Below are 25,492 nucleotides of genomic sequence, written 5' to 3'. Positions count from 1 at the left end.
ACTACTGAGTTTCTATAAGATTCCAGAAAGAAAAGATGTTATTGAAAACAACAGAAAATGGAATTTTCATTTTTGTTGAGGTAACTGCGATTCTTTGCAAGTCACTTTACAAACAATAATAAGTTATTTCTTCAAAATTTGTTGTATTATTGATCCCCCATTCTTTGCATGGGAACTTCATCTTTTACTCTCTCCCATCTTAAAGCACTGGATATTTTCACTCTTTAAATCCACCTCCACTGCATTAAGACTATTCTGAAGCCATTTATACAAATCTGTGTGATTTTTCAACATGTACATATTAGAGTGGTCTTAAATCAGGGTAAAATGTTTTTCCTAATTTTCTTTGTGGCGCCTTGCCATTTTGATTTACTCTATAAAAAAGAATTGCTGTAATTTTTTGGATTTTTTAACTCAGTTTTAGGGGTCACTACCAACCTGTAAAGTTTTAAAATTTTCAGAAACTAGGTAGGAATTAATAATTAAATTCAGTATTAAAAGAAATCCTGTTTAATTAACATCTAATTATTATGTAGGTACAGTACAGCAATTACAATTTTATATATAATAATATTAATGAAAAAAACTATTAATAAAATACAGTATGTAAGATCATCTTAAGACAACAAAGTTGATTTTTTAGAGCCTGGATACTTGCTTCTAAACTGTATAACCAATAATAAGTACTGTTTTCTTCTTCATCTTTTGTATGAAGTTATACTCTTCCATCAGTGCAACTCCACCTTCAGCTATGTCATTAATAATTTTAAGTGATTTAGTTATTGCCTATTTTTTCTTGTAGGATTTTTTTTCCACTCAGTTGCTTCTATTTGCAAAAATTTTGATGGTAGATCCAGGATTTTGAAAATCCTCGGGTACCGGTTAAAAAATCTGCAGGTCCTTTTTAAGACTGACATCTGGATCAATTTGGGCATGTTTCAATGATTTGTCATTGTGTTCATCTTCATTTTTTAAAGCATCCAACATTTTCCTTTTAGTTTCTCCAGGAATGTTGTCATTAAAAAAATGCAAATGCAACAACCTCTTCTGATAGATACCACAAATGTTGGAGAAACCTTTTCATTGTACACTTTGAAATTTCCGCATTGACACTTTTCTCTTTAAAATTTTTTCAAAAGCTGCAAGTCATTTCTATGGGCAGTACAAACAGATGGTGCTTGAAACCAGCATGTAAACTTTCACAACATATGAGTAAATGTCATGAATTCCTGCTTCTTCTTGTTTGGGAAGTTTGAACTAATTTTTGAATAAATAGATTTTGGGCGAGTAAATTGCCTTTGCCATCTGTTGGGCTCGATGCAATCCCCCTGGAGCTCTAAAGTGCATACATCTTTCTGGCACTCCTCCAAGGAATATTATTATGGTCTCTAAAAGTTCTTTGTAGTATTTTCATGGTGGAAACTCCTCAAGTTGGTTTTTAGCAAACTCAATGTATATGATGCAGTATTGGTCACGTTTGTATGAAATAAACAATCAGATATGGCAGTTTTAAAATTACTTTGATGGATCAAGTTCCACAAACCCTTAAATTGCTTAAATATGAAGATGTCAGGCCCTGTTGAAACTCCAATTGACTTACAAGAACTGCCTCAAGCACAATTTTGATGATATGATGATGGCAAGCCAACCACAGTATTTCTTTTTTCATTTTTTGCTCTAGAAGGAAGGACACATGCTCCTCACCCACCACAGTATCATCCAGGAGCAAATCATTCAACAAAAGGACATGGTCCTTATCAGTTACCACACCCTCATGGGTTGACAAAGCTGACAAGAAGGCATCTTTCCTGCGCTTATGTCCAAGGGTTCTATACACAACGCCCCAAGGGCCTCTATTCTTTTGCTCCTGAACAAAGGAGCGCCAGGAATTACGCTTGGGGGACCTAATGCTATGAAAGTACCTAGCCCTCATTCTGCGGTAATCTGCAGTTAGGGCCATACGCCGATCAAGATCACCATCTCGTTGTGCAGCCCTTCTGAGTCGATTCACAGACTGCTTCATTGCTGTCAGATTCTGAGACCACCAACCAGATATATGTTCCCGGGCAGTACCTCTAGGAATGGTGGCTTCAGCTGCCGCCACCACCCCAGAAGGGAAATTTTCTGCCAGGACATCTAATGACAAGTCGCCAAGGTCTCGAGAAAAAATCTCCATTATGGACTCCAACAAAGAAGAGAATTTCGGCTAGTTCGCCTTCTTATGCAGGAAGCGCCCCCAATAAACAGGAAAGTGTCCCTCATAGCCATTGTGCAGCTCATCTGCTATTTCAAAAAGTATCTACCGATGGTCGCTAGAACAGTCGTCGACCTCAGACCAGTCAAGGCACCAAAAAAATATTTGTTCACATTATACTCGAAAAGGTCACATCCTATACCTTTTAGTGTATTATTCAAAACAACAGCTACTTAACTAAGTTACTTAACTTTGCTGCATCAAGGCTTTCAGCTACATTACTGTCTAAAATATTCCTTCTACCTCTTTTCTTTAGAGGTGAATCACAAGATGACACCACGTCTTCATGAGTAGAATTATTTTCACTTTTGGAAAAGCTGTTTTATCTTCATATCCATCTGGAGAAATTCATGTTCATTCAAAATGGGATTTTTTTATTTTGTTCTTCACACTCTTTCATTTTTTCTGATTGTACTTTTTTCTCTGTAGACTTTGCTTCTTTCTTTACAAAGTTTTTATCAACATTTCCCATTTTACCACGTCATCCTTCTTGTATTTGAGCAAGCAGAGAATCTTTATCTTCTTTTACTTTAATCATATTAAAAGCATTAGCAAGGGCAATATTAAAAAGGTCTTCTTTCTGCTTCAAACTTTCTGAGCACTTGGCTTTATTTTCTTTGTTTTTTCAGCTTTTGCCATTCCTTGAAAAGACCTTCTATTTTATTAACCACATGTTTTTTTAATCTAGTAGGAATGTTAGCCTTTTCCTAAATCAGAAGCACATTATTAGCAGCACAGTGAGCTGGGTCTCTTATATTTAAGTTTAATTCATTTTGATAATGAAAGAAAATGTTACGAATTTCTTTTTTAGATGACAACCTTGTTTGGTTCAGTGATATCGATATTTGACCAACAAGCCAAATATCTGTAGTTGTTCTCATTGCAACGGGTCTTTACTGCTAGTTACCATACTAAAATTTCTTGAAGTCCAAACAGTATTAAATAATTCCTAACTTATCAATGTAATGACTTAGTAAAGTAATGAAATAAAGCCACTTTAACAAATAATCATTAACTGCAATAATATGTTATTACAAATAACTAAATATATATATATATATTTGGTTAGAATAATTTAGAAGAGAACACAGTTTTTAAAAAACATAGCTGCACATTCCTCACAGTACTGTAGCTGAAAGGAAACTGAGCTCTCAAGTCAGGCTCTGCATGGCACTGCCAAGCATACATCTGGACATGAAACATTTCTGTATGACATGAACGCTGGGTGTGGGTGTCTCTATTCAGTAAGTTATGATTGGTTGAGATGATGATCAATGTCATTTTGGGTGTTCACCAGTTTGATTTACTTTGACAGAAATTTTGCAAAAATTGTTGACTATGTTAAAAATTCAAAAGTTGGTAGTGACTCCTAAAACATTTTCTAAAAAAATTTTTAATTTTTAATTTTTTAAAAGATTTTTATGGAAGTATTTTTTATAAAACAAAATAAGAGGGTGCTCCGGCTAAATTTTAAAAGCTAGTTTTTACGGACCACCCTAATACATACACTAAACAACATGTTTAATTGAGACTGTAGTTTAAATGTAAATGACTTGAAGTATTATTATTTTTAGAAAAACTGCAATTCATGGTGGCCGTGAGAAAAGGAAATGAACTGTTTACATTTGATATCGCATATTGTTTAATGTTTCCATGTGTATCTATTTGTATCATTAACATGTATTACATCATTCTTTTTAATACATATGTATTTATAAATCAGTTGACAAATTTTGACATTTAATTGTGTTTAATGACCAATTATAATGTTCTGATTCATACAGAAATATTTTCTTTTACATTTAAACCTCCTTATTGATATTTTTATACCTTGTTATATTATAGCAATCATATAGGTTGTGGCTGATCTTATACAAACTTTATCCTTTTCTTAACAACATTTAGTCAGCTATTGTATTTCGGTGAAACCAGATACGTTGTAAAGTTGACATATTCATTATCAATTTCATGAACATGATTTCACATACTGTTGGGTAAAGTTAACAAAAAACACACAGCTAGTATTTGCCAAAAGAAATTGGACTTTATTGAAAGAGTACCAAATGAATTTATGTTATAATTATAATCTTAAAACATAACAGGAAATTATGAAATTAGCATGACTTAATACTACTTAATATATCAGCTGAATTAACAAATGAATAATGCTGTTAAATACAAAAATACATGAATAAACCTTTATAAATACACAGTGTAACAGAGTCGGAAAATAAGAGAGTTGTTTACAATAATTTCAGTATAGAAGGCGTTAAATCACAATATAAACACATTAAAATAAATAATAATATAAATAGAATTTATTCTAATAGTAAGTTTTCTTGAAAGTATTAAGTTACAAAGAAGCACAAAAACATAACTTCATATCTGGAGTAATTTTCTTTAGATTAATTTAAGAGAATATGAATTCAGTGCATGAATAGATAAGAATTAATCTCGGCGATTAACAAGTTAAATTAGATTAAATGATAGAGTTGATTGCAATAAACCTTTCAAGTAAAGGTAAGTTGCTCTGTGTAACTGACGTTTGAACACGAACTTTTGATGAACAACACAAAATATAATAATAGGTATCAATAATAATATATGAAATATATCGCACATAAGTTTTATAATTCTGAAGTAGTGTTTAAATTAAAAGTAGATTTGATAAGAACGATAGTTTGCATTTAATAACCCATAAAATGGGCTACACATGAACAAGGATAACATAAACGTTTAATATGAATAATAATGAATAATTTGCACTTGCCTGTATCACACACAAATATTAGCAAGAGATGAACTCGTAAAAGCAAGTACAGATGAATACATATGTAATCCTGGGCGTAGTCCGCACTGGTGTATCAGGAATACAGAGGTGTGATGTGGTTTGGTGGTAGAATGATGCGTAGAATCTCAGATGTGTAGTGACGAGTTTTGAGATTCTACTTGAATGAGAATGTTACCACAAAGTTTGCAGGAGAGTATGGCCATAGGCGACTGCACTGGTGAGATGTTGGATCTACTCTGCCGAAAAGATGGCGAAAGAAAAAGGGGGAAACCAGATCCAGGTAGTGGACAGGAGAGAGTGTGTGTAAAAGACAAGAGATGTGTGCATGTATTAGTAAGGGGACGAAAAAATAACGGGTGTATGAAAAGGGTAGACAAAAATAATTCGATAGAAGAATGGACGCGGTCACTAAGGATGACGGAGGGAGGGTCGAACACAAGAACAAATAATAGAAACAGGTAGATTTGACAAACACAAAAATTCGGAACAAAGTGAAATATAACATTCCTGTAATAAGACAACGAGACCCACCCTAGCTTGGAATTCGTAGAAAATAACGGAAACTTTACGCTAGAATGGCGTAAACACATACCATGGCAAATTTATTGCATACTGTTCTTTAAGGATTGTTTAATCCGTTTATGCCTTAATTTAGTTTTGTTTTTAATATATTTTTACCCTGAAATGAGTTCAGACAGCAGATATGACCATATAAAAAGGAAAGCCAATAAAGAATGGGGAAAGGTAGCTAATGTTTATGATTATTTCTTAAAAATAAATCCTCAGGATAATATTAAATCTATAGTTAAGAACACTTTTGAAGCAACTACATCTAGCTGGGCTACTGTTTTAGAATTCTAAATAAGTGAAAATTAAACAGAGTAATCAAGCTGTGAAAAACAAGGAAAACATTTTTTATAAACCTAGCCATAAAGTTACATACAATGAATGACTTTGTAATGAGTGCCATAGGAAGGACATTTCACAATTATTTTATGGGAAACCAACCTCCACCCACTTCACAGGTTCTAGCAGAAATGAATAGTGACAATAATCTTCGTAACTTCAGTTAAACACAATAACATAATTTGCTGGTGACATTCGTATTTAAGAGACGTTAAAAAACATAGGGAAGAGGGAAGAAGAATATTATATTTGGATGAAACTTGGGTGCATGTAAGTCAATACTTGCAATAAAGTAAGGCAAGATGTCATGTTTAAAACAAAGGAAGATGCTTTTTGGCAAGATTATCAACTGAACTGAAAACTCTTTAAAAAGGACTTTGATTTCTTGTAGCCCATGTTGGAGGAGAGGAAGGATTTCTTGAAGGCGGTGATTTAGTTTTCCTGGCCAAAAAGTCAAGTTCTGACTATCATGATGAAATGCAGAACTCATGTTTTGAAAAATGGATGATAGTTACCATTATGGCATTGCTTCCCGAAAGAAGCGTTTTCGTAATGGATTCCTCATGTCACTCAAGGATGAATGAAAAATCTTTTACTACTGCTTCAAAGCAGGATTACATTAAGGCTTACATCAAAAGGAATCAGTTAGCCAGAACATACTCTGAAAAAAGAACTTCTTATTGAAGTAAACAAAGTTAACCCTTCAATGAACGATTAAGATTTTTTCAGAATCAAAATGCTTTACATGTACATTTTTATTTTGGTATGTTAACTACTATGGTATAGGGAAAATTTATATCCTCCCCTCCCATAAGTGGTGCTGGGCATGGTGGGACTTGTACTTCCCACAGCCCAGTAGGAGATGTATAAACAGAGATGAATAAATTCAAATTTTTTTAAACAAAATTGGATATAAGTTAAATCAAATCACCTTTTTAGAAATAATTATTCTTATTCATGATATAAAAATAATACACAAAAATATTTACAATTTTTTTCCCATGAAATTTGCAGAAGCACGATTCAATGAATAAAGATAACTAACATGTTGAGCAGTTATATTTTGTCTTCAGCTTTTATGCTGCATAATCGGACAAATTGTTCACATGAACTTCTTTCTAATAGATGGTTTCCAACAGCTGTTAGTCTGATATCTTCTGGTAAAACTTTTCTTTTATGACATATGTAATTTTTACTTTACGTTTTCTACATGTGTACCACAAATTAATTAATTGCCTTGCTAGCTATATTCTGAAATTTAGTTGTTCAATATGTTTTTTTCAGTGTAAGAGGTCTGTATATAAAGTAATGAGACTGATTCAGAAAAACTTTTTATTTACAATTTAATTATACATGGACTCTAACACGTTCAAAATAGTTCCCTTGGGAAGCCACATAATGCTTCAAATGGTTTTCCCGCTCTTCATAGCGATGTTGGAACACAGAAACTGGAATATCCTTTAAAAGGTAAGTTTCATTTTTTTAATGTTTTCTACTGTTCCAAATGGTGTTCTTTGAGGTGTTGTTTTAAAGTCGGGAACAGAAAAAATTACGAAACTCAAATCAGGTGATTAAGTTGGTTGAGGAACTACAGGAATGTTTTTCTTTGGCAAAAACTCATTAATTGAGAATGCAGTGTGACAAGGTGCATTATCATAATGCAGCATCTAGTTGTCTTTGATGGCTGGTCCCACATGGGCAACTCTTTTCCACAGTTTTTCACGAATTTCTTGGTGAACATATTGACTTACAGTCTGTCCTGTAGGCAAAAACTCCTTATGGACAATGCCATTACTATCAAAGAAACAAATTAGCATTGTTTTGATTTGCTTATTTTTTCTTTTTTAGGACGTAACTGCGTCCTGGCCATCTGAAAATGTTTTAAACCACCTAAAAACTTGGGCTTGTGACAGACTGTCATCTCCATACACCCTTTTCAATTTTTAAAAAGTTTCAGTAGCATTCTCAACAAGTTTAACACAAAAGTTGATTGCACAACGTTGCTCATAATTAGTATCGCTCATTTTTGTAACGCACAACAAAAACTCATTTCACAAAAAGTTAGTTTATGTCTCACATGGCAACAATAGACTAAAAATATTAATACCTAATATAAATCAGCTATTCAAATAACCATATGTTTACTAGTAACTTTAGTGTTACCACTTTGGCTGCCAAAAAAAAAATAGTCTCCTTACTTTATTTATAGACCTTGTACTTTCATCAATATATAGCTATTTACTTTGCAAAGATCAATTAAGTAATAAAATATGCTATGACATCATTTAACACTTTGTCGTCCAATGGCATAGCATTCGTCCAATGACATAGCATAAGATTTGATCAAACTGATCAACTCCTTCCATTATTTGATTATATTTTTCAATAGCCATTGGACAAGAAACAGAAACTGTGGAACCACCCTTAATTCTCCTTTCAACAGTTGTGTTATCTTTGGGAGAGAAAACAGTGGACATTACAGATACTGCTTTTTCATCCATCCATTTTACAATAGACATTTTGAACTTGTATTTGCAGATGTTTGCATCAGTTGCCACAATTATGATTCAGGTTCTTTAACTTCCAAGTCATCATTGTTATCTGGTAAACCAAATAAGACAACCAAAGCTTGTTCCACACCGATTTCTGTCTCCACGTTGAAATAATCCATCTGTAAAAAAATTATACATTATGAATACGAGAATAGGAAATTTCTGATTTATTCTTGGTAAATATTAATGTTTTTAAAAATATATGTTTATATTTGTATATGCAAATACATTCCTATGCTCACATGCATGCACATATGCACACACGCACATACTTAAAACCCTATAAAAACAAATAAAATAATATTTTGTGCAAAATAACATTTGAGGAATCTATTATTATAAAATAGCTAATAATATTTGAGCAGTGGGAAAACCATAAACAATAATACATAAGCATGAAAATATATGTATGAAAGAACTTTATAAACTTCATTCTAAAACTATATTATAGATAGTTAATAGAACATAAATCTTAAATCTTACCTTTAAAATGTATTATTCATCAAACTATCTCAAATCACCATTCAGGAGCACATACAATCAATACTGCTTTCAAACATTACCTGAAATAATTAAAACCAAATATACATTTGAGGGGAACATATGTAGTTGTGTTCACTACATTCTCGAAGAGGTAGCAGCACAAGAAAGAAGTGCGAATAAATGAAAATACTGTCCTGGAGGAAAAAATCAAGTGGAAATATATCCCATGACCCATTAAAGGGTTAAACATAAATTCAAATTTGTATCATTGACAAAATGGCCAATGAGAAAAAATTATTGTTCTTCATTTACCACCATATCACTGTGAACTTAATCCTTCTGAGCTTGTATGGACTCTGGAAGTGTTTTACAATGGAACAATTACTACGATTACATGAAAAGAGTAGAAAATGAAATATGGTAAGAAGACAACCTGCAAGACAATATAAAACCATTAATAATTTTCCTGAACAACAAAGAGTCTGAAAGTCATGATAGTTGTAATGTAAATAGTATAATGTTATAAAAACATATGCACATTTACAAGTGCATATAATGTTTGTGTACTAATGAAATACAAATGCGAAAAAGGTAAAAAAAAGTCCAGTATCTTGTATACAGCATCTGGAATTTTTTTTTTTGAAAATTAATTAATTAAACCTAAATGAAAAAAAGAATCAGTAAGTCTGCACTCAATGAAACCTTATGTCGTTATTAGTCTAAGTTTGTACAAATTATTTGGCAATATTTCAGATATTTTATCACACAACTGATATTTGTTAACTGTTTGAAAATTGCTATTTATTATGCATTATAAAAAACATGTTATTCAAATTATATCAGTAACTTAGGCGGTGGTGTCAATAATGTTTTTATTGTGAGTAGTAATTATAATTCTTGTAAGAAAATCCCATAACTATGCATGACCACTCTGTAGTCTCAACTAAACATGTTATTCAGTATACATACTCAATGACATACACAATCTTTATGCATGAATGCATAAAGATTGTGTTTTGTATTATTAGTATATATAATTTTCATTTGTAATAACAGAAGTAATATATTTTAAGAAATCTTATTTTTCATAGTCGTATTATTGGATTTTCTATTTACCGTAGTAAAATAATAATTATTAATCTGATTAAAAATCATATTGGCCACACAAACTGCAAAGAAGCAATTCATGCTGGTGTAGTATGGTTTGTTCTATAATTCACATGTGGAACTAAAATGCCTTGTCACATTATGCAGATATGAAAAACATTTCAGTACACCTCCTTATCAAAAAAAATTGTATTTCTATAACAAACCCTCATGAAATTCATGAACTTTTCCTGACATAAATAGAACTACCTATTTAAAAAATTAATTTAACATACCAACTAGTTTACGAGATTTCCACCTCATGAACCTTTTGACATTAAAGCTTTATTGCCTAGTATAATCTGAACAGTAATTTTCATGTGAATTTATAAAAAAAAATTATATTCTTTCCAGTTTTTTAGTAGGCAGAACATGTAAAAAAACAAGGTTAACTTTAAAATCCAGGTAATTGCGTAGATAATAAATAACACAAGTTTCAAATATTTAGCGATGTATCTGATCTCAAATGCGTTCATTTTCAAAAATTTGTAACATAAAATTTAAAAATATTTTTAAATGCTTTGGATCTTTTCACTTAAAAACGGTGATAAGATCATTTTTACAATTTTACTTTTTATGAACTCAACACAAATTAATTTGACATAATTTACAAATTTTTGTTGAAATTTTTGCACAAACAAAAGATTAAGTTAAGGAAGAAAAAATGTTACTTTCTTTTAGTCAATAAATTTTTAAGTGCAGTTGACTTTTATGGTTATAAGTTACTAATTACTGTCAACAGAATGCTCTAAAACTGTATCCCAATACTGTTTAACTTAGGTGATCCATGGAAAATTATTTCTTTAATGTAGCTACCTATGCTAGCATTCTATTTTACTTGATACCCTTCAATTTTCAGGAAGCAATTTCCTGAGATGTTCCAAGTGCATTCTATAATCTGCTCTGTAATACCACCTGGTTTAAAGGGTTATAAAGGGGTGTAGTTTACATCTTATATAGGATTCATTCTTTTTATTAATGACTAGCTGTTTCTTTAACATAAGACAAGTTTATAATTAAAATTTCAAGAAATACAATTTACAAATTTACCTCATTTCTAACACCGGCAATTATATTTTCAACTTCATCATCAGGAAACAAATCAGGTACTTCACCTGTAGCTAATATGTCATTTATTAAAACCAGAAAGTGTTCACTTGGAACTTGAGCATCTGTCATCAGAAACATTATTCCAACATTTTTTAAGCCTGACTTCAAGTATAGCCCTGATAATTCCATCTGAAAATTAATACTGTTCATTATCTATAAATATAATTCTACAAGCTAAAGTTTTACAAAGAAAGTAATAACACATAATAAAAGTGATATGTCATTTTAAAGCTTTGGCGCTAACATAATTGCAAAAACTGATACAAGCATCTCCAGATCAAGTTTTCTGATGAAATCATGTCTGTTTATTTTTTATTTATTATTTTCATGGTAAATGATGGAGTATTTATCCAGCAACATACATCATCACAGGAAATACAGTCAAAGGCCAGTTTTTAGTGTTATGTAAAACATTATATGCTGCATTGAGTTCATCAGCTGCATCCACGGCCACTATTATAAAATTAATTTATTTCTTTCATCACATCTTAAAGAATCATCAAATCATAAACAACTTTACAAAAATAAAGGTGTAGTTGTTCTAAATATTTCTATACCAGTTCCATCAGTTCGCTACAAGTCACACAAACTTTGGTGATTGGAATGATATAACCCATCTATGTACAACAAGCCCAACAAAGCCAATAATTGTTCATGGTTTCCTTCAATAAGTAAGCTCGTGAAAGATCTTCATTAGCTAATTTCCTTGATTTTATTTTAGCATCAATGTGGCAAAGTATTTGCTCCATCATGTGATTGTTGGTAAAAAAACTCCAGCATTCTATTTCTGTGTTAAAATTTTGGGGAACGGACTTCATATCAAATTTAGTTTATCAGTTACTATGTTTTTTGACTGTTTGAACATTGATTCAATGATGGTTTGAAGCAATCTGCTCTGAAACGTGGTCAATTTCTTCATCAAGAAATTGACTGGTGAGTGGTGAAGAGTAGAACACTAATTTCTTCATCAAGCTTTGAGTGGTGAAGAGTAGAACACTACTCTTCACCACTCAAAGCTTCCTCAAACAAAGAATCCTCAAAGATATATATGACTTCTTGTTCATGCTTGCAAGAGAGCTTAATATTCGATTGTAAAAAAATATCAAAAAATGAGTCAAAATATAAGAAAATAAAAACTACACTACATGCAAAAATTATAATGTGGCTACTGTGGATGGGCATAACTTACCCATGCTTATTTTACATGTCCTACTCCCATCACATGCACAGTGACAATTTGAAAATTTTCAATCAGTGAATTATAATCTGAAAATGTCAATCCTTTTATGCCTATTGCATGTGGCCTTTCAAATCACAACTAGCAAATTGCAAGATCTACTTTTTATTTTATTATTATTTTAAATTTATTATTTTATTATTATGTGAAGCTGGGGCACGGTTTTACCTCAGTTTCCCTTGATGCAACCAGGCAAATGCCAGGTTCCTTTTTTTTAGGAGAAGCATATCCACCTATTCTTAACTTGATCTATGTAATAAATAATGTCAGATGATTGTCATAATAATGGTATTATTATGTTCTAATCAAAATAACAGATTTATTTATTTTACTTAAACAGTGTAATAGTTACAATGTGTTGCTGGTGAGTATATTGTCAAGGTAATATTTTTAAAAAAGCAAATTTTTTTAAAAACGAAATTGATAGGCACAGTTGTAGTCTTTCAACCTGCACCAAGCATTTTCTGTTGTTATAATTGCAATATTCATAAAATAATACTTCAAATAGTAAAATTATAAAATGTTTGTCATTTCAATAGATCATAGGTTGACTCTTTTTCTTTCTCTTCTGTTTACTCTCCAGAACTACCGTAAGGTAATAGTTCAGAGGATGATTGAGGATGATATTATGAATGTAAATGAAGTGCAGTCTTGTACAGTCTCAGGTCGATCATTCCTGAGATGTTTGGTTAATTGAAACCCAACTACCAAAGAATGCTGGTATCCATGATTTAGTATTCAAATCCATATGAAAGTTACTGCCTTTGTTAGGATTTGAACCTTAGAACTCTTGACTTCAAAATCAGCTGATTTGCAATGACAAGTTCACCAATACAGCAACCCAGTAGGTTATAGGTTGACTGTTAGTAGAAATTTAATCCAAATTTGTTGGAAGTACTTTATTCATTGTAATAAGGCACAAAGTTAATAATGTTAGTAGATTTTTCTCAAAAACAATTTCATCATATTATTAACCTTGTATAAAGCTTAAAACTACCTCAATTAATAAAGAAAACTTAACATTTTCAAAGCTAATAATGAAAGATATTTTAAATATAGATCAAGATACGATAATGGGAGAGGATCTTTAAAACTATTTATTATATTATATATTGTTATAATTATATATTATATTATTATTTACATAACAGACTCACAATTAAACCAACAGTCACATAAAATATAAATCAAGAATTTCTTTTAAAGTATAGATTGAGGAAACTGTACAAGAATCATTAAATACCTATACAAAATGACTGACAAATGCCTATTAACTTTCTCGAATTGAAGTACGGAAGCAAGTTTACTATTATACCAGCTGGTGTAACTTTTTATGCTGCTTTCTAAATTAACTGATCCTGAATTTTATTCCATAACTTATTTAACTAATTCCGGAATTTAAGTATAGTGCAATATTATAACACATAAATAGTTTTGTTGTCCCATTTGTACAACGCTCTGTGGTACAAACACTAGTATTTTATTATTTCTGGGAAATCTTTACTTTTTTTTTGTAACAAGGCTAGTATATTAATAAAAAAAATGCATTGAAGTCTTAGAATTTATAAAATGTTGTTCTAATTATCGTTATACATCATCTCCTTTAAAAGTTCCAGAATGCTCTATCCTCCTGACAATCACAACTTTATCAATGTGGCTTAAAAAAAAATTCTATAGTTGTAAAATGGAGCCGAGCTATGACTTATTTCTTCTCTCAATAATTCTTTTACTGTTCAACACTCCCGGAATTTTAAAATGAAGGTTAAGAACATTATTTCTCTCTCAAAATATCTCACAAATACTCTACCTTTATTTTCTTTAATGAGCTGATAAATTCTAGATTTCTGTATGTCCTCTCTAAAATATAATTTTTACACATTCAGTCCAACCTATTTTACGCATTTGTAGATAAATCCCCATCTTGAACTATTGGTATGTATGATTCTTATTTCATAGTCTCACGAAATGATATGAGAGTTAATTATTCTGTCCTGAGCACTCATTCTGATTTTTTGAAGGAGCACTAACTATTTTTCAAAAGAGTTTGGTAAAAAGGAAATCAAACTCCTTCTTTGAAGGAATATAGGCAAATAGGAATGTATATGAAAATAGGCATTTAATGCGATTTAATGCTGATTAAATGCGATAAAGCAGTAAAATATTACAAAGCAAGAAAAATTCAGTTTTGCTTGTTTAATTTGCTGCAATCAAAATGAATATGTTCATCAAAAGAAAAGTGTATCAATAATCAATGTATCATACTTTATTAGCAATAATAAAACTGCTTTTGTTCCCATTAACAATGCCAATGTTCCTATTTGTGAAAGCAGTATTCACACGTTTAAGGATAGTAAATTTACAAAAAAAAAAAAAAAACATAGTCATGTTTTTGGCTGTACAGTCAAACTTTGCCTTGAATTTCAAAACATTCACAGAATTGGCATAAAGTGGAACTAGGCACAGGGTTCAAGCTTTCGCGAACTTGGTTAGCTAGTTCAGAGGGAAACGATGTAGTACATTCAAGATGTCCAGATGAGGACTACAGCAAAATAAGGCAAAAGCTGAGTTAATAAATCACCGATGTAAATGTCGACCGAGACATTTACATTGGTGGCATCCTAACGAGGCCAGGCTTATTACTATGAGATGTAAAAAAGTCAGAGGGAGATAGACGACTCCCGTTAAAGCCCATCAGGGCAAGGAATGGGAGAGATGGTAAAGTGACCAGAACATCACTAGGCGGGTGTCTTCCACTATGGGGTTGGGATGTACAATCAAACTGCAGAAGGAGGGCTAGGTAATTTCATAGCATTTGGCCCTCCAAGCGTAATTCCTGGCATTCCTTCATTCAGGAACAAGGGAATAGAGACCCTTGGGGCACTGTGTATAGAACCCTTGGGCATAAGCGTAGGAAAGATGTCCTCTTGTCAGCTTTGTCGACCCGTGAGGGGGTGGTAATTGACAAAGAATGTGTCCTTAATATTTTGCTGAATGATTTACTCCTGGATGACACTATGATGGATGAGGTTTCATACCACCAGCATGTCAGACGGGAAGTTGTGGTTTTTGAGACCAACTTACAATCTTCTGAGGCCACTGAGGCAGAGGTGCATCAGATGATCTGCAGTATGGCAAGGCACAAGGCCCCTGAATATGATTGTATCACATTGGAGCTCCTTGTCCGAGTGCTTCCAATAGTTCTTGGTCTTCTAATATATAATAGATATCTAATATATATAATATATAATAGTGCTCTTTGCTGGCCACTTTCTGGCGAGTTGGAAGTGTGGAGACTTGGCATTGTTGTTCAAAGGTGGTGACAAAGATCCTAATGTTAGTTCTTCTTACCATCCACTAATGCTCTTGTCCAGGATTGGTAAGGTTTTAGAGAAGGTACTATATTTGCTTATTAATGTTAGATTGATCATTAGTCATTTGCTAATGGACAACCACTATGGTTCCTGACCGGACAAGAGCACTGAGGATATCATACTAAAGGTGACAGATAGATTCCTCTAGTTCATGCAAATATGCATTAGGGATTTTTCTGTACATATCCGGGCATTTTATGGTGGCCCTCTGCTCTGTTTCAGATGCAGAAGCATAAATGTATATGAAATAGAAGTGCTGTCAAGTTACTTCAGCCATCAAACCCTTTCCCTGCACGATGGCGGCTCTGAGGTTCGTAAGACCTTAACTAAAGAATGCCCTCAGTGCAGTGTTCTGAGTCCCCTACTTTGCATTACAGAAGTCGATTCCATGTTGAATTTGAGGTTGTTATGTGGTTGTCATGTTATCGGTTATGCTGATGATGCGCTGCTATTGATTGACGGGGATTTGCGTAACTAAGTAGAGTTCTGAGCTGCTTGTGAGACATTCTGGCTGTGGAGTCTTCAACATAAGATGATTTTCAGCCCAGAGAAAACCACAATGATGTTGTGGGAAAAGAGGCCAACCGGCCTCTTCCCGATGAATCTGGGTTTGGGTGGCTGGTCTCCCCAACCAAAACGTTACAGTTCAAAAGTACTTTGGTGTTATCCTTGATGAGAATTTTCGGTTCAAGGAACATCTACAATAAGTAGCAAAAAAGGCCTTTGCTTTTTCTTTGCTTTTTATGGAATCCATAGAGTCATTCATCCCGATTGGGGGTAGAATTACCGTACCATGCATATCCTTTACAAAGGTGTCAGTGAGGCTATTATGCTATATGCTGCACCTCTCTAGGCTCACCGCTTGGCTTTTAGATGTTTCACGGACATTTTGCTGCAGGCCCAGCGACTCATCTTGCTGACTGTTATAGAACAGCCTCACAAGAGGCAGTCTGTGTTATAACCGGAGTCAAACCAATAGATATCTTAGCTAATGAGCATAAGGAATGCTACATTTCCAAGGTAAATAAACGATTGACGTCAGAACAAAACCAGGAGATTGAAGACTGGGGCCTTGCATCTTGACACGTCAGGTGGGACAAATACCCCACAGGTCGCTACATGCATGGTATATTTTCTATAGTGTATGATGTAGGTGCGATTGGATGGGTTTCCCCCAATCAGTATAACACACAGTTTCTCTTTGGGCATGGTGCCTTTCGGGTGAGTTTGGCTAGGTTTCATTTGGTGGATTCAAGTCAATGTCCAGATTGTGGGACTGATGATACAGTGGACCATGTCCTCTATGTCTGTCCCTCATGTAAGGTCGAACATTCATGTGCTGTTAGGGAACTTAAGAGAATACATTCCTTTCTGGATCTCTGAATTAACTGGATGATCCACAAGGAATGGTATATAGTGGGTGGTTTTCTTTGCGCATTTGCAATGTGTAGGTCTGCAGAGAGGATTATTTGATCAAGGCAGGATTGGTTGGAGGTAGGTGCATTGGCATCGTGCCACAGTTATGTTGGTATTGTTTATGATTTGATTTGGGGCTCCCACTGGTGGGCATGGCCGTGCTACTGGGTATGGTAGCCGACCAGGGGTGTGACTTTGTTCTGCCGGTGGCGTTCCTGATTGTGACTTAGTAATGCCGTGCAAGACTCCATGATTTGACCAGGTGGGGGTGCAGGGTGTGTCTCCAGCTCCTGCACGGACCAGAATGAGGTTACGTTCCCCTTGTTAGGTGACTTAATTTGGTCAACTTATTTGGGTGTAGGTCTGAATTTCTATGTTGCATAGAACACAACTTTGATTGGTATGAGTGTAGACCTGATTTAACTTTCAATTTGTTTGTTTTCTGAGGCATTCACAGTCATGAATGGTATTGTCAAATTTGGACTAGGCGTGGGTTCCACGCTTCTGCAATTTTGTTAGTTAGTTTGATGGAATCATGTTAGGTTGGATGTAAAGATGTCCATTTGAGGCCTATGTGAAGGCAAAATTTGATTTGTATTTTATTGATAAAAATGTCTGCCGAGGTATTTACATCAGTGGCATCTCGACTCGAGCCTGGCTGATTACTGTGAGGTGTAATCAGTTAGAGTGTCTAAAGACGACCTCCGGTAAAGCCCCTCAGAGTCCAGAACGAAGGGATTTGTATGGTGACCGGTAATGTCACACAAGGTGGGTGGTCTTCTACCTACGGGGTTGGGATGTACAGTCAAACAAAACTATTACAAGGTGATACCAATTGAATAGATTCAACTAGTAATTTATATGTGAAAAGTTTAAACTACACCATTCAGCACACTAATAATTAGGAGTGAAACAGTTTGCAGTAAAAAAATGATCTTTATAAGGTAGCTTTAAAAATATGTAGGAATTTTCAGTTTACAGAACATTAAACAGTAATGAAATAAGTTACCTTTAGATCTAGGATTCCATATCCTTTGCGTAGTTGTATTTGAGCAACCTCCAGACTAGATATAAATGCAGCCAATCTAGAAAGTGATTGTTTACCACTGCCGCCAACACCAACTAATAAGGCACTACCTCTTGGTGATTCAAGAATCCGGTTAATCCTAAAAAAAGCATAGGTGTGGCAGCACTATTAGTAAATTTCTTATTCAAAATTCAATTTGTTTTTATTTCAGTTTCTGATAAAACTTGAACAATTATAATGTGAATTTTTTCCATTTATAAAAAATAAAACAATAGCTGAAATTCGTTATCAGTAATTCATGAACAGCAAAAAAATGACAGAAATATTTATACATGGAAAGAAGACAGTAATTTAAGGAAACAGAAACATTTCTCTAACATCATTCTGAATTCAATCCCTCCTTGTTTTTCCCACCATACTTCTTGGGAATTTCATTTCACAAGCCTGTACTTTATTCTCTTCAGCCTGATTTGTAACCCATGATTCCACCCCATACAGAAGAACAGATATAAAAAAGGTTTCAAATATTATTTCTTTACATCTCGTAAGTATTTCATTTCTCCACAGCAGGCTTTTCATATTCTAATAAAATCCCCCAGTTACGTGTATTTTCTTAGTTTTCTCTCTATTCATTTTTCCATTCTTTGTTACTTCACTATCCAATTGTTTAAATGATTCTACTACTTCTATGTCTTCGCCATGAACTTGATACAGACCCTCCCAACTCTTTCTTTCCCAGTAAATTCAACTGCTTAGCTTTTCTCTACACTAATTTGCATTCCCCACTCTAATATCTTTATCCCATCCTGTACTTGTTTTTCATTTTTTACTGTTAATACAATACCATCAGAAAATAGCCAAGCTCTCATTCCCTTTTTGACTTATTTATGTATTTATAAAGCTATAAATGAAAGAGGTGACAATACAGTTCCTTATCTCAGTCCAGTTTTGACCTTAAAGCTATCAGAGAGACCAGTAGATGTTTTTAATCTCACTTTTCTTTACAATGTTTGAAGTATTTCAATGAGTTTTATTCCAACACCTTTTGTCTTTAATGATTTCTATATATTTTCCTTTGCATTAATATTGTACACTATCCTTACGTCAATAAATAACATTATGAGATCCCCATCATGTTCCTTTCTCAGCAGTCTTCTCAAGTCAAGCATTTCTCAATCAAGTCACATAGTGGATATCAAATCAATGGTAAATCTTTCAGTCTGAAAATCATATCGTTCTTCTTCCAGCTACATCTCATTGGATGATCTCAGTCTAAGTTCTAAAATTATTTCAAAAATTTTGGGAGCGTGAAACAACAGAGATATTGCTCTGTAGTTGTTACATTATTTATTGACATCCTTTTTAAACTTTGGGGCAATTATATTCTTCCCCCAGTCTTCTGGTACTATTCCCTTAGGTACCTTTCCTTGTTTCCAACAGGTAAAGGTACTAGGAGAGTACATTATTACCAGAGTATTGTACAAGATACTCTAGTAATATTGTAAAGTACATTACTCTACTCAACCAAACAATTCCTAATATCAGCTATTCTAATTATTTTAGTGCTACTTCATCTAACCCATTTGCTTTCCCTAGTTCCATTTTCTTAATCGCTGCTCATTTGTTTCCTTACTCACCTTTTTGTCATTTCTTTCCCCTGCATCAATCTATAGTTGTTCCCATTATAGGTTGCACTCAACATCCAACATATCTCTAAAATATTCCTTCTATCAATTTGTAACTACATGTGCACCTATGAGAATCTCCCCATAATTGTTCTTAACAGCCAGTACAGTCTCCATTGAAAATCTACTGTTTTAATCACCCGGTAAAGTTTCTTTTTTCCATCTACTTCGTCTTCCTCTAGTTCATCAACAAACAAAAACCTGCTCTTCTTTTCCTCAGCTACAACTCTTTGGCATTTCTTTTTGATTTCTAAATACACTTTCTTTTTTATTTCACTTTTATCATTTCTTCTAACTCCCCATGGCACCTTTCGCTGGATTGCTTCCTTTATCCAATCACGCCACCTAGGTGTTTCTTCTTCTTCCTCTACTCCTGTCACAAACCATCTCTGCACTTCTCACAAATGCGTTTTTAAACTCCTTCCATTTTTCCTCTTTTTCTTTTAGCTCTCTTACAACGCTCTCTTAAACGCACAAACGCATAAACGCGTTTGCGTTTTTGCGCGTTTGACGTTTTTGCGTTTGCGCGTTAGCGCAAAAAACATATATATATATATATATGTGTGTGTGTGTGTGTATATGTGTGTGTGTGTGTGTATATGTGTGTGTGTGTATGTATGTATGTGTGTGTGTATGTATGCGTTTACGTTTATGTGTATGTGTATGTTTATATGTGTGCGTGTTTATGTGTGTGTGTGTGTGTGTGTGTGTGTGTTTATGTGTGCGTGCGCGCTTGCGCGTTTTTGCGCGTTTTTTTTGCGTTTTTCGCGTTTGTGCGTTTTTGCGTTTGCGCGTTTTTTCGTTTGACGTTTTTGCGTTAGCGCGTTTTTGCGTTTTTGTGCGTTTACGAGTTTTTGCGCGTTTATGCGTTTGCACGTTTGCGCGTTTTTGCGTTTGCGCGTTAGCGTTAAACGTAAACGCAAACGCAAACGCTAACGCGCAAACGCAAAAACTCAAAAACGCGCAAACGCATAAACGCGCAAAAACTACACATACACATGTGTATGTGTATGTGTATGTGTATGTGTATGTTTATGTGTATGTTTATGTGTTTGTGTGTGTGTTTGTATGTGTTTGTGTTTGTTTGTATATGTGTGTGTGTGTGTATGTATGTATGTGTGTATGTATGTGGTTAGGTTTTTTTTTTGATAGGTTTACTTTAAATATTCTTAAGTTTTATTTTTTTGTTCGGATAGCTTAATTAAAAGCCTAACATTGAAATTGTTATTATGAATTTTTTCTCTGGACATTTATAAAATTTATTTATTTATACATTGAAAGTGTATTGTTTTTTTTTAAACTATATAAATAAGAATAAAGTGATTTCACTTGAAAGGTAGTTTAGCGGCTCCTTTACTTTTTATTCTTTTAACTGGATATAATCAATTTTTTCATTAACAGTGAATAGCTTCTATTTAGCTTCAGTTAAATTGAGTATGAGGATTATCCTTAAAATTAAGTCGGAATTTATTGTAATTTTACTTCTAATGCGTAATTAGAAGTACGTAATTAGAACGCAAAATAACGTTTTTGCGTTTGACGTTTTTGCGTTTGCGCGTTTTGCGTTTGCGCGTTTTTGCGTTTGCGCGTTTTTGCGCGTTTGTGCGTTTGCGCGTTTTTGCGCGTTTGTGCGTTTGCGCGTTTTTGCGTTTGCGTTAGCGTTTGCGTTTGTGTTTACGTTTACGTTTATGTGTATGTGTATGTGTATGTTTATTCTAGAGAAGTACCTTATGAAAAAAAGTCATCCATTTCACATATTAACAAAAAGACCGTGGCCAATTATGTTATCTATAAACATAATAACAATATTAACAGGAACTGTAAAATGAACTCAAACAAAAGAATATAACTTAATAATATTAGGATTAACCTTATCAACAATGTCAATAATATTATGATGACGAGACATCACACGAGAAGCAACATTTCATCAGGAATTACACTAACATGAGCACATCATAGAATCTTATTAAATAAACTATCAATATCAAACAAATCATTAATACTAACCATCATTTTAGGATTATACTTTACATTTCTACAAAAATGAGAATATCAACAATCCACCTTCACAATAGCAGACTCAATTTATGGATCATCATTCTTTCTAACTACAGGATTCCACGGTATTCATGTAATTGTGGGAACAACCTTCATTATAATCTCAATGGTACGATGCATAAAGATACATTTTTCAGCCAGACATCACCTAGGTTTACTAGCAGCAATCTGATACTGACATTTTGTAGACGTAATTTGATTATTCCTATATCTTTCAATTTACTGATGAGGAAAATAATAATAATCTTTTTAGTACAAAAAGTATAATTAGCCTCCAACTAATAGATTAAAAAAAATTAAAAAGATAATCAAAATTACAATAACAATAATTTCACTAAGATCAATCATTATTATAATGATAATATTCACAATATTAATCTCTAAAAAAAATAAAATAAGACGAGAAAAAAATTCACCATTTGAATGTGGATTTTCAAAAATATCATTGACACGAAAATCGTTTTCTACTCACTTCTTTTTAATTGCAACAATCTTCTTAATCTTCGACATTGAAATTTCAATAATCATACCAATATTCTCAACAAAAATAATAATTATAGAAGAATGACTAATTTCATCAACAGTTACAATCTTGATCCTAATTATAGGACTTATACGCAAAAACGCGCAAACGCAAAAACGTCAAACGCAAAAATGCGCAAACGCAAAAACGTTATTTTGCGTTCTAATTACGTACTTCTAATTACGCATTAGAAGTAAAATTACAATTAATTTCGACTTAATTTTAAGGATAATCCTCATACTCAATTTAACTGAAGCTAAATAGAAGCTATTCACTGTTAATGAAAAAATTGATTATATCCAGTTAAAAGAATAAAAAGTAAAGGAGCCGCTAACTACCTTTCAAGTGAAATCACTTTATTCTTATTTATATAGTTTAAAAAAAACAATACACTTTCAATGTATAAATAAATAAATTTTATAAATGAATTTAGAGAAGAATTTAGGAAAAAGGTAAGTTACCTTTTTCCTAAATTCTTCTCTAAATTCCTCAGTACAAGCATTTTCCTTCAAGTTCCATACTTCAAATCTTTCATCCCTAATCTTCTTGATTTTTGGCATACTCTCAACTTTCAATTCTGCTCACTATTATGTGATCCCCATCAAAGGTTTCTTCTGGCATGGCAACTAAAAATAGCAGTTCTTTTCATTTCCCTTTTTCTATCAGAAAATAATCAATGACAGTTTTTCCTCCTATCATCTCATCTAGACCTAGTTATTTCATGTGCTAAATCATGTGTTTCCTACAATACAATTATTCCTTTTGCGAAAGTCAATAAGAATATTGCCTTCTCTATTTCGATTACTATATCCAAACTTCCCTATTACTATATCCAATAATTCTTCAACCCTAAATTGCTCTTTCACAACTTGAGCTCCCACAGTGATAGTAGTGTTTGTCTGTTGTATGTTCATCCAAGATTTATAAGAAATACTCAATGTTTTCCTCCTAGTTTCCTATATGGAGTGTAAACATCTGAAGAAATTTCTAGACTTTCTTACCAAATTTTACTGTCATTAATACTGGTAAACTTCAAATAGACACTGCATTACATCTTTTTTAACAATCAATGCAACTCCATCTCAATCCTCACTCCAAAACAACTTGTATCCCTTCCTTAGCTTTTTTCTTGATTGACCTTCACTTCTGATAAACCCAAGAAATAAATATCCTTTCTCGCCATAAAAAAATCCAGTATCTCTTCTAATTTCCCATTTAATGTCATATTAATCATTGTAAACCAATTATTTCTACCTTTTTCACATTTCTATTAGCACTATTCTTGTTCTTTTCAACTTTATTCAAAATAAATTTACTGTGGTAACTCACTTTTTCACTTTGCCTAATCACATACTTTTCACAATATCCCCAGAGGCACACCAATAACTGAATGAAGGTGACAATTGAAATATTATTCGATGGCTGTTTGTATTTCATACTCAGAGTTATATAAGTTATAAGTTTTTAAATAATTTTTGTACTGTATTGCACAGTTTTTAATATTAATTAATCTGTGTATCTCTTTTTCTCTTCAGATAAGTACTGCAGATTTTTTTTTATGATAGTTTAAAACTTTTCAAATTGAAAGAAAATTATTTTGTCTTTGTGTGTAGAGTTAGCCTTTGTTTTGAGTTAGCAATTAATTGTTTATCTGGTCATTTTAATATTATATTTTGATTCTGTAGTAATAGATCAATGATTGGTACTGCAGGAATTTTTGGCTTATAAAAATATCATTGAAATACTTGATAGGATTCTGTTATCTGCTTTGGTATTTTTAATTATGAAATTATAAAATTTTACTAAAAAACAATATAAATATGGAATACAGAATACAGCACACAAATTATTATTGCTAAATTATCTAAGTGACAGAATGTAAAAATAAATAAAACAAAAAGTGATATCAAAAATGTAAACATAGATGTTCTTTAAAAACAACAGTAGAACCACTTCTGTTTCAATACACATGAATGACATCTTCAAAATTCTATCTGAAGGATACATTTTTGTTTAGACTGATGATATGGTAGTATTAAGCTCAGAAAAAACCTGTCAAGAAACTTTTAGTAAAGTGAATATTTTGCTCTTGTAAATGAATGGTTGACTGAAAACCAATTAACAATAAATATTGAAAAAAACAGACATTATAGCGTACTCAAACTATTCTACTACAAATTACACAAACTTTTTTGTAAAAATTCAAGATTGTGAAATAAAAAGAGTTCAATATACCAAATATCTTGGAATAACTACAGATTTGCATTTAAAATGGAATGAACAGATAGAAAGCTTAACCAAGAAGACGAAATACTTGCTGTTCATTTTTGTAAAACTCTCAAGAATTTTGAACTCAGAAATACTGTTTTCCTTATACTATGGCCTATTTAATAGCTATTTTATAGAAAGCTATGCTATAGTAGCTTGGGGATCAGTGTATGATAATGCATTAAACTCACTATCTAATCTTCAAACAAAATTTTGAAAAAATAACAAATAATGGAATAAGTACTATTATTAAAAAACCTCTGTCAATAAAACAAATGTATATTGTATCTATGTTAAGGTTTCACCATGAAAAACTAAAAAATTTAATTTCAAATACCAAAAAGTACTAGTAGAAGCAAATCTCAGAACTTGCCAAATATTAGAACATTAGGGAAAAAATGATATATATGTTGCTATACTACATTTCAACAGACTGCTGCCAAATATTTACAAAGCATTCAAATCTACATTACTGAAGAATAAAATAAAAAAGTGGATTTTAAAGCAATAAATCAAGAAAGATGCATTTAAGTAAACAATAAAAAAGTACTTAGTAATTAGAAAATAGATTTTTATTTCATGTATATCATGTATTTTGTAATGTTCTTGTATATTTTGTAAATCTTTGTAATTTTTATACCCTGGTCTGTGCACAAGGTATA

At 32.6% G+C, this 25,492-nt stretch overlaps 1 protein-coding gene across 1 annotated transcript in view; it reads right to left on the bottom strand.

Moving 5' to 3' along the window:
- The window catches only part of Dhc93AB (Dynein heavy chain at 93AB), a 493,152-nt gene that overhangs the window by 143,877 nt on the left and 323,783 nt on the right, over nucleotides 1-25,492 (bottom strand). Inside the window, exons 50-51 of the mRNA XM_075354875.1 lie at nucleotides 18,276-18,432; nucleotides 11,183-11,371 (exon numbers count right to left, since the gene is read on the bottom strand). Of these exons, the coding sequence (XP_075210990.1) occupies nucleotides 11,183-11,371; nucleotides 18,276-18,432 (346 nt within the window). The remainder of the gene's footprint in view (nucleotides 1-11,182; nucleotides 11,372-18,275; nucleotides 18,433-25,492) is intronic.

The sequence above is a fragment of the Lycorma delicatula genome, chromosome 1 (assembly GCF_047948215.1).
Source record: "Lycorma delicatula isolate Av1 chromosome 1, ASM4794821v1, whole genome shotgun sequence".
Classification (NCBI taxonomy): domain Eukaryota; kingdom Metazoa; phylum Arthropoda; class Insecta; order Hemiptera; family Fulgoridae; genus Lycorma; species Lycorma delicatula.
The sequence above is the reverse complement of the archived record's forward strand: the minus strand, read 5'-3'. Positions and strand labels throughout refer to the sequence as shown.